The sequence below is a fragment of the Chelon labrosus genome, assembly GCF_963514085.1.
Source record: "Chelon labrosus genome assembly, chromosome: 17".
NCBI classification, from domain to species: Eukaryota; Metazoa; Chordata; class Actinopteri; order Mugiliformes; family Mugilidae; genus Chelon; species Chelon labrosus.
In genome coordinates this window covers 23082437-23092521 of record NC_140350.1, presented here as the reverse complement: position 1 = coordinate 23092521, position 10085 = coordinate 23082437, and the positions used below count along the sequence as shown (strand labels likewise).

The window sequence follows — 10085 nt, the reverse complement described above, 5'->3', positions numbered from 1 at the left end:
GAGTTAAGGTAAGCTGCAGACTTTGGGACGCTTGCAGTTCCTCTGGGTTGGTCATCCAATTAAAATATCCTGCAGTTAGAAGCTTGTTTAAAACTGACATGTTTAGATCACACTTTATTTTAATCTCTACTATTAGCAGTTCGATTATAACACACTGCAATTAGTGTAGATGTTTGCAGATATAAGAATAATATCAAATGTTTTTAATCCACATATTCATTGACTGTTTATAGGCCAGTCTCTGTTACTGACAGATTCATTAAAATAACACTTATATCTGCATATGACGTGTAGCTTTGAATGTCACATGCACGTTGATGCATGCTATAAAGATATAGAGTCTCGTCAAAACAAGTAATTCCTCATTTTCTGACAATGAATGGCTCAGGAAAGTGTTCAACTGCATGTGAAAGGCCCCTAAAGTCTCATCAACGTGACCATCCTGATTTTAAAAATGCAACTGACAACATAAAGTGCAAGTACAGGTTACAGTGTTGATTTAATGAGGACAATAAGGAGCTCGGTGTGTGGTGCTGACATCAGCTTCTTCATCCCTTCCATACAGCCATGCTGGTGCTAGAGGTGACCTGCAGCCTGATTGGCTGGCTGTGTCTCTACCTGTTGTTCTGCTGCAGCTTCGCTCAGCGGGGTCCCGAGTGGAGCTGTCGCCTGGTCACGTTGTCCCACGGGGTCCTCATAGTGCTGCTGACGGCGTACGTCGTCTTTATCGACGGGCCCTGGCCCTTCACACATGCAGGTCGGTGGCATAGGAAGCAGCAGAAACCAAAAATATTTAATGCTTCTTATTAAACTTTAGCTTTAAAATTCAAATCTGAAATATGCTGACAACTATAGAGGTTTTGAAGGTCCATCAATTAAAAGTGATGCTAACTTTAGCTGTTGTCGCCGTGGGATAAATAAGATCAGTAACACAATCCTGGCTCGACTGTCAACATTCATTTAACCATTAACTGAGCGTTCAGCCATCAGTGAGTGAAGGAAGGAATGGATGAATGAATGAAATAAAAAAGTGAGTGAATCATTGAAGCACAAAGCTCCATTAAGCAGATTTTCTTCAAAGCTAATTTACACAAAAACTTATTTATATCATCCCTGATGTTTTGGCCCTGCAAAACTATGGTAGCCCTGAGCACTCAACCTCAGAAAACTAGTGACAAAAACATAAAAATTATGAAAACAAAACAGAAAAATAATTAGCAATTAGCTGCCTTTGTTTAAAGTTTGTGTCTTGCCCCACCGCTGCAACACTAAAATGTTGCTACGGTCACAACTTATCTAATTTAGCAGCTAGAAAGCAAGATGTGAGCCAAATAATAGACCAGAACAGAGCAAAAACAAAATAACAAAATAGGGGCAAATCTGGGCTTAATTGTTCTGGATCTTGCATGACCATGACCATGTCTGTATCTATCACCCAGGTACAGAAAACACTGATCTCCAGACGATTGCCCTGGCCGTCTGCCTCGGCTACTTCTTCTTCGACATGGGCTGGTGTGTATGCTACGGCACCGAGGGCCCGGTCATGCTGGCGCACCACGCTGCGAGCATTGTGTGCATCCTAACGGTGCTGCTCATGGGTGTGTCAGGCTGTGAGACCTGTGGGGTCATCTTCGGCAGCGAGATCACCAACCCCTTGCTGCAGAGCCGCTGGTTCCTCCGCCAGCTGGGCCTGTACAACAGCCTGCTGGGCGACGCAGTGGACGTGCTTTTTATTTTACTTTTTGCCACTGTTCGCGTGGGAGTCGGCACGGTGATGTTTTACTGCGAGCTCACCTCTCCCAGGACCTCCCTGATAATGAAGCTCAGCGGCGTGGTCATGTACGGACTCGCGTGGGTGTTCATGGTGGACATAGCCAGGTTTGGCTACAAGAAAAGTCGAGCCAAGTATAAGAGGTGGATAGAGAATCACAAGCTCAAAGAAATGAACACAGAAAAACTGGAATGAGGTGAAATCTTGCATGGGTGACGATATTCAAAGCAGCTTCTACAGCTTTAAAGCAACAATTCACGAAAAAATAATAAATCATTACCACACATTTTCAATGTTTAGTATCATTATCCACATTCACTGAGACATTTTGCTGCAGCTCTGCAGGGGACATGTTTTTTACAGCCAATCAAATGCATGCCACTAGATTTACAAAAAATACTGTTATCAAAAATGTTTTGACAAAATATTTTCCAGGTCACTTCACACTTGCTAAAATTGAGGTTTAGAGAAAGAAGATGGATCTTTTTAAAATAAGTACTTTCCTGTTAATTTTATGAAGTTTTGCGCAATAATATTTTTATTACGACTGGGCGCCCCGTAGTGTTTTGGAGTGGAATTCACTTTTACACACTGACTAAACCTTTGTAAAAACAACTTTGCAGCCAAACACTGAACGTGTATCAATGCGACAACATTTTAAGACAAAGCACGCTAGCTGCTAATACCTACTGGTCTAAGAGCAAGAAGACCAGCTCAGCGTTTAGCTTGCAGACTCGTGCAATACGGTCTACGGGTGCGCTACGGGTGATGTGAAAATATTTGAGTCCCATCTACTCAGTTGGCAGACCCAGCTTTCCCCTAGTCACACTTGACCTCCTGTCATGTCTTTTCCCACCTGCTTTAGCCTATGACTCCCTCTAGTGGCAGACTGAGGCAATGGCATCTGTGGAAGACTCCTTACAAGGCTACCAAATTTCATTGCTTCCGACACGCGACGACTTCGCCATGGCATGGACCCCTTTATGATCGCTTGCTATCATCTAGCATTTTAAAGAAACGTCTAGCCAACGACTAAAAGGCAGTCATTTCATATCTTTTTCTGTCTTTTTTGTCTCTTATTCCACACTTAGCCGAAGACCCTGAAGTCGGTAGTGTGAGAACCGGTGCAATGAAAGTGGTGCCATTATCCCGATTACAAGCCACCGTCGCGTTAAAATGACTTTAAAGTTCTTATTTTAAGGTAAAACAGTGAACTTGCTCTTTGCCGTAGATGTTTTGCGCCGTTTTTACAACCTTTCATCAGGTAAACATCGCAGAGTCATGGTTTTTCACAAAAAAATGACTTTTTAAATTAATACTAAATGTGTAAGATCTCCAGAAAGTCATTAATCAGAACTGGAAAACATTTTCTACGTAAGAAAAATGCAGGAAAAAGAAAATGTTCAAGTGTAAATTAAAATTGATATTTTTTAATTGCTTCTTTTGAGGAGACTGAATTCAAACCTTCAGGATGTGCAGATGTCTTGCATTTTGGATTGTTATTTTAATGCTTCCTATATCTGACCCGGGATCGACTAAAATAAAATGACAATTTCATCTGTCTTTTCTTTCATTTTTTACATACACAAAAAAAATATGAACATGGTTAATAACAATAAAAATATGACATTAATAAAACAGATTAATGCTGCTGAATATTTTTATCCTCTTTAAGTGGTTTGTGTTAAAACATTACATGATTTCATGGTGTAAAAAAAAAACAAAAAAACGAAACAGAGCAAGTAAAACCCTATACAGAACTTAAGATATGCAGTTATTGTACATTATATGCTTTTACAGTCCATAGGAGTTCCTTTTTGTCCATATATTCTTTTTGTGTTTCCGGCAAAAAGCGGAGCTACAGTATCAGTCCCGCCTCGTGGCCAGTGAATATGTTTTCAGTCCAAGTATGAACGTGAATGAATCCATAACTGAAATAGTGCACATGATGTATGAAGGATCTGAAAACCTACAGTCACGCTGAACACATATGACGGTGAGCATTTTCTCTGGAGGCGTTAGAAGCAGAATTTTTATTATTTTTTCTTTTATTGCACAGTCCACATGTGCATACATTCTTAAAAGGTGTTTGTTGTTTGGTGGAAAGTAGTGGTCTTCTTACACTATCGGGAGGAGGACACCCAGGATGAAAGACGTCTACTTGCTGCGAAATTCAGAGTTTTTATCTCCATTTGTGTTATTTTTTTTATTCGTCAGTTTTTCCCTCATTAGACTATTTTTGTTTGTTTACAACATTCAAGTGCTATAGGAGGATTAAAAGCACAGAAACATGTATTTATGGTGATGAGGACTTGTGTAGATCTAGGGTCGTTTTGGGTTTACAAGAGGAGTTATGGTACGTTACGCGGAACCATCTGGGACGCCGTGACTGGAAAGTGTTTGAAAAGGGGTGAGTATACGCTACGTCCAACCAATCAGGTCGATCAACAATATGAAAAATTAGGAGAGGAGCTTGGAAAACACTAGCAAGGAGTCAGTAGTTCCTCACGAGAGGCTGAACGGTCAGTTGCGACACGTGCATAGCTTGAAGCTCATGAGAATCCAGGATATTCTCAAGGCATGAAGACCAAAATGGGCAAAATGGAAGTGCTTCAATGTCGCTTATTGGTACAGTCCTCATAAAACCTGCAGCATATTCAAAATTAAAAACAATGCCTGTGAATATTCTCGGGCATCAAGGCAAACAAAGGCAACTGGACTCGCTTGACGTTTCATCTTTCATCCAAAAGGCTGTAAAATGACGTGATTGGTGGGAGTCTGAAACATTTAAGAAACACTAAGGATCGTAAACCCAACATGTGATGTGCTACATATCATAGTTGAGCTCACTTCAAGTGTTTCGTTGGGCAGTCGTATATGTTTGTTTCGTTCATCAACTTTTAAATGTCAACGAGCTCTTGAGCAACGACAAACCACCTCGTCTGCACACATACAAGTCCGGCTGGCTTTGTTTTGGTGGTGTTGTAGATGTAAATGGTTGTGGTACGAGCAATGCTAAATCTGCAGGGGCCAAATGAGACGAGGTCTCAGATTCGGCTCATTCCCAAGGTTAGATTTTAACATTTCTTGTGGTTTCATTTCAGGTGTTTAAAGAAAAACTGAATATGGGATGCTACGAATGTTTGATGATCATCTATATAAAATCCAGTCCTGGCACTATTATTAATTTCAAAGGAGGCTTTACACTCTTTGACTTGATAAAACCCGGCTACACACACTGACAATACCAAGCTAATTTATAATAAATTAATATTTCACTGGTGTGATCCTCCGAAGTTGGAATGAGTAGAGTTAATGCAGCATTATTTCACATCTGGGATGCAAAACAGAAAACGAAAGGTGACGAAGTTGGAGTTGCACGCTGGAACTGAAAATAGGTTTCGGTCTCTGCGCCGATGGGATAATTCCCCCCAAAACCACTAATTCTTTGAACATTTTTCCATTTCTGCTCGCGGATGAACTTATCAGACAAGTTGCAGCCTGTTAATCTGAGAGATTTAAAGTCAGCCAAGCTTTTCCTCTGCAAAGATTTGTTAAAAACGAATAAAGAACAGCTTTTGGAGACACTAGGAGCGGGTTTTACAGCTTCTTTTACAGCAACGCTCAACCTCTGGGGATTTGTTTTTGTCATTTCTGGGTTCCTATGTTCTCCATGTTAAAGTACACGGCTCACAGGGCTGAGAGTTTTACAACTGAGTCCTAAAGTAGACGGCTCCTGCTCACAGTCTCGTTTCATTTCTCATTACTCTCTTAGAAGAGATTCTAATCTCAGCGAGGCCTTTACCTGGTTAAATAAAGGAGATAATATTAATTCAACAAAAACTTCTCTGCTGTACATATGTGTGACTCCAAACACCTCTCCATTTCATATATCCAGTGTGTATCATCATTATAGTAAAAAGTGTTCATGATATTCCTTCTCTGCCGCCCGCCGGTTGAAGGAGATTATAGTGGGACAGTCCCGGTCGCGCCGATAAGTCCTTCCGCTCCGTTACTGGAGTGTCAAGCGGCCGAGGATGGAGCCAGAGGAAGGAGATGGTGCGGTGACGTGAAACAGGAGAATGTCTCATCACTGAATGCCCTCTGAAAAACACAAGGCACCGTGTTTAAAACGCTGAAGTGGTGGAGAACAAACTGCGCAGGCCTGATGGATTTTAAACGCACCGTTGTTGTCGTCTGAGTCAGTAGCGCCGTCACTGTGCATTAGTCGCAGCTCGTTGTACTTCGTTTCTATATCCTGGAGGAAAAAAATTATGATTACAACAAAACTGAACGAGGGGTCAGACAAACAAACACCTTCTCTACGTCTAGAGCTACTAGGAAAGTCTGCTTTGATAATATCACTGATTCAGTCACACTGATCAGCCGCAATGACACATAACTTCACTACTACGTTGGAAATAAAACTGTTAAATGACGTCACCACCTATAACTCCAAAAATAAACTTTGAGAAAAGTAATTTAGAAGAAAAGCCCGGCTGATACCATCTTACTGGTTCATTGAGACTTTCCTGTAATCATATAATCATTACTTCCTGGGAAAACATCACACTTCATTTACTCCTAGGAATCCGGAGTAAATGAAAATTGAGGATGTAATGAATGTGGCAAGACAATAATACAATACAATATTAGAGAGGTGAATGGGAATCAGTCACTGCACAGCTGAAAGTTATGTGCATATGCACATTTATTATCATTTAACAGTTTCCAAGTGCCCATACAGGCCTAATATGCTGAGTTCCTGCAGATATTTTTTACAGGAAGACAGATAATATCAATTTCTGGCTTTTAATCATCATCTCCCAGTTACAGGTGGTTAGGCCAGACCCTACGTAGACCCTAACGCCGTAGCCTGACGTGCACCTCCCCCAGAAATGTAACTACGCGTCACGGCGTCACGGTGGTCCACTTGGTAGCAGCGTGTTTCTGCTTTAGTATTTCCGGCTGCTTCTCCAACGCCGCAATTTTCAAATTGATTGTTTTAGATCAATAAAGATGGAACACATCGAGGAAAGATTAACTGAGGAGGTTCAGAGATACAAACATTTGTACGACTCATCTTCGGCGAAATTTCTGCTAAAGTTTCAGTCGCCAAGTGAAGCAAGAAGAAGAAACAAAAATTAACTGATGGTATTTTTACAGAGCGAGCCAGACTGACGAGCGCACAAGTATAAATGGCTCACACCGGCGTAGGATACGTACGTAGGTTATGGCGTCTATGCCCCACAGCACCTTATATGAGCCTTTAAACCTGAAATATACTGGAATTCCCTTGAGCATTTTGGGGAAGCTACAAACATCAGACTAAAACAGAAATATTCCATATTCGGTTTAAGATCACAAGACCATCAACCTCTAGGTAAGTACCTTGAGATACTGCAGGTCGGCCTGTAGGAGGCGCAGGTGGGTCATCAGCTGCCGGCTAAGGTCGGGTCCACCGCTTCCTGTCTGGGAGACGGACGACAGCAGTTTCCTCATGTCGATCCCTACGTCGCCTCCAACGTCATCGTCAGTGCTGCTCTCCTCCGAGCCTCTGCCAAAATCCAGAACCACAAATCCGCCTGAACGGAGAAGAAGATCAGGTGAGGATGGGTGAATAAATACTCCCCTGTCGAGACAGTGTTTACTACTCTATTGCAGAAGTACCGTTACTGCTGGGTTCAGTTGTCTCTGAAAGCCCTGAGAGTCCAGACGGGTGGTTCTCGTCACGGGTAGGAGGAGCAGGAGCAGCAGGAGGAGCAGGAGCCTCGGGACTCCCAGGCAAAGAGGCGCTCAGCCGAGGGGCCTCGCTCTGCTTGACGTGCCCCGTCTCGTCCTCTGCTTCTCTGCTCATCATTTGCGTGAAAAGAGCCTGCTTCAGCAACGCCACTGCAACACAAGAAAGGATTCTGTATTTCCGTAATATAAAGTCACCACAGCGACGTAGTCATAAGCCCTATTTGCACGGGACAAGTTGAGTTGAATTTGAAGTTGAATTTGTTTACAACAAAATGAGTCTGCATTCAGAGTATTTACTGGCTGAAACTCGCCCCATAATGAAATCTAAATGGTTTGTTTCCAGACTTATATTCTGCAGAGAAACAAACAAAGATCACTCACGTGTCCTTAAACCTTCCTCAGCTTTGGAGGTGGGATTTCCAAACGCGCCGTCTTCTTCGCATTCAATGGCGATGCCCTGACGCGATCCTTCCTGCAGCAGTCTCTCCGCCAGCTGCCCGTCCAGGAACGCTTCGAGCTCCGCTTCATCCAGCTCTTCCACCTCCTCCTCCTCCTCCTCCTCCTCCTCCTCCGTCGCCTCCTCCTGCTGCTGCTGCTCTCTGTCCACCACGGCCAGCTCCTCTTCCTCGTCTTCTGATTTCAAACCATCGAAGGGGTTGAGGCTCATCGTTGGAGCTTGGACGTCCTGAGAGTCTTTATCTGATAACGTGAAAACATCTGCTGAGTACATTAAAGTGTATTTAAGCTGATGCTCTTGATGGACTCGGTGGACTAGGTACCTGCAGAACTGATGCTTCCACTTGACGTCCCATCAGGCTCTTTGCTCAGTTTGGACATCCCATTGTTGATGATCTCAATTGCGTCCCGCTCAGCACTGAAACACACTTACACTGTAAGCATAAAAACTTAAAAAACCAATCTACCTGTGAACTCAGCGGCAGCATTAAAAGGGACTCACTGGGCCGGAGCTGCAGGCTTGTCGCCGCCGCGTGGTTTGGCCTTCATGGCGTCGGCACACTGCGTGATGTGACACTGCCACCTGGATGGACGGACGGAGGAGACACGGCATGATGAGATGGACAAAAACACGAGATGAAGCAGAGTGGCGATGTTTTTTTTTTTGGTGAGAGACTCACTTTCTCTGATCGGACACCGTCTGAGCCGTCAGCTCGTAGATCTGAGGCCCGTTCTCCGACATGGACAGAACGAAGAAAGACTTGTTGTCTGACGAGGAGAGAATGACAAACAGGGATCGTCTCAGATCGTATAATATAAACTTATACGTTCAAGATACATTGTGCACTCACAAAAGAATAAAGAAATGAACATGACATGCTCAAAATTAATAACAACACCTCTTTTTCTGAGCTCTGCAGAAAGTTCCTTCATCTGTGTTGACCACTTAAAGGGGAACTGCTGTTTTTTTTACAACCTGGACCTTATTTCTGGCATAAAATACAAAAAATTGTTAACCCACCGATATTACTTTTGTGTAAGTTGTATTCCTTTGGGAGATATTTAGATCTGCGTATATCCATATAATGGGAGTGACTGGGGCACCCAAACGCAGCCTCTAAATAACGCATTATCAGCCGCAAAACTCGTTAATTTCACCAATATTTTGTTATCGTACGCTAGTGTTATTCCCCGTTGAGTCCGGAGTTACCTGTTATCATCATCCAGGGTCTGTAGATTGACCTACAGACCCTGGATGATGTCTTCTGACCTGGATGATGTCATCTCTGAGCGGCGAGAGCGCCTGGCTTGTTTACCTGTAATTTGCTACTGTTATGGTTCGTCCCCACCCTGAGAATCGGAAAAATATTCAGCCATGTTGCAAAAAACTAACAGTAGCAGTAGTACTAGCATATGATAACAAAATATTGAGTATTGCAGCAGATAATGCGTTATTTAGAGACTGCGTTTCGGTGCCCCAGTCACTCCCACTATATGGATATACGCAGATCTAAATATCTCCCGAAGGAATACAAATTACACAAAAGTTATATGGGTGAGTAAAGGATCGTATTTTATGGCAGAAATAAGGTCCAGGTTGTAAAAAACAGTAGTTCCCCTTTAAGCAAAAATGTGTCGTAAATATCAGATTAGGACAAATCCCTGATATTTTTTCAACTAAACGAGGAACTGAATGACACCTGAGTCTCATCACATTGACTGGAAACACTTCTGAACAGATGGACTCTAATTAGAAATTAAAGGAAATCAGTGAGGTACACTTACTTTTGCACCTCACTGATATGTAATATTGGCTATAATATTTTTGTTTCATTTGTTTAATTGGGTCTAACCATTCCATAAAATCATCACCGCTTAATTGCCCCTAAACAAAAATACCAAATATTTCTCACCAGTTGCCACGGGGCGAACCAGGACGGTGTTGAGTTTGATGATGGGGCTGAAGATGTGCTTGGTGTCGGCGGCGGTGATCAGATTCTTGCCGTGAAACTTGAGGATCAGACGCTCGTCCTGTTTCTGCAGTAAAACCATGATGTCCTCCAGGAGGAGGGTGTACAACTCTGGGAGGAGGACACAAGAGGAAGATTAAAGCTGC

At 42.7% G+C, this 10085-nt stretch overlaps 2 protein-coding genes across 2 annotated transcripts in view; one reads left to right on the top strand and one right to left on the bottom strand.

The window, feature by feature from the left end:
- Nucleotides 1-567: 567 nt before the first annotated feature.
- LOC311502372 (TLC domain-containing protein 5-like) lies at nt 568-2008 on the top strand (the record flags this gene model as incomplete). The annotated part of the gene is made up of 2 exons (XM_084564561.1): nt 568-757; nt 1440-2008. The coding sequence occupies 2 exons, from the start codon at nt 568-570 to the stop codon at nt 1964-1966; spliced, it is 717 nt and encodes a 238-aa protein (XP_084420687.1). The 3' UTR covers nt 1967-2008.
- Nucleotides 2009-3240: 1232 nt separating this feature from the next.
- The window catches only part of LOC311502828 (rho guanine nucleotide exchange factor 12-like), a 41743-nt gene continuing 34898 nt past the window's right edge, over nt 3241-10085 (bottom strand). Inside the window, exons 28-36 of the mRNA XM_084565232.1 lie at nt 9883-10050; nt 8650-8737; nt 8472-8552; nt 8293-8387; nt 7895-8212; nt 7442-7663; nt 7163-7356; nt 5957-6029; nt 3241-5875 (exon numbers count right to left, since the gene is read on the bottom strand). Of these exons, the coding sequence (XP_084421358.1) occupies nt 5862-5875; nt 5957-6029; nt 7163-7356; nt 7442-7663; nt 7895-8212; nt 8293-8387; nt 8472-8552; nt 8650-8737; nt 9883-10050 (1253 nt within the window). The 3' untranslated portion in view covers nt 3241-5861. The remainder of the gene's footprint in view (nt 5876-5956; nt 6030-7162; nt 7357-7441; nt 7664-7894; nt 8213-8292; nt 8388-8471; nt 8553-8649; nt 8738-9882; nt 10051-10085) is intronic.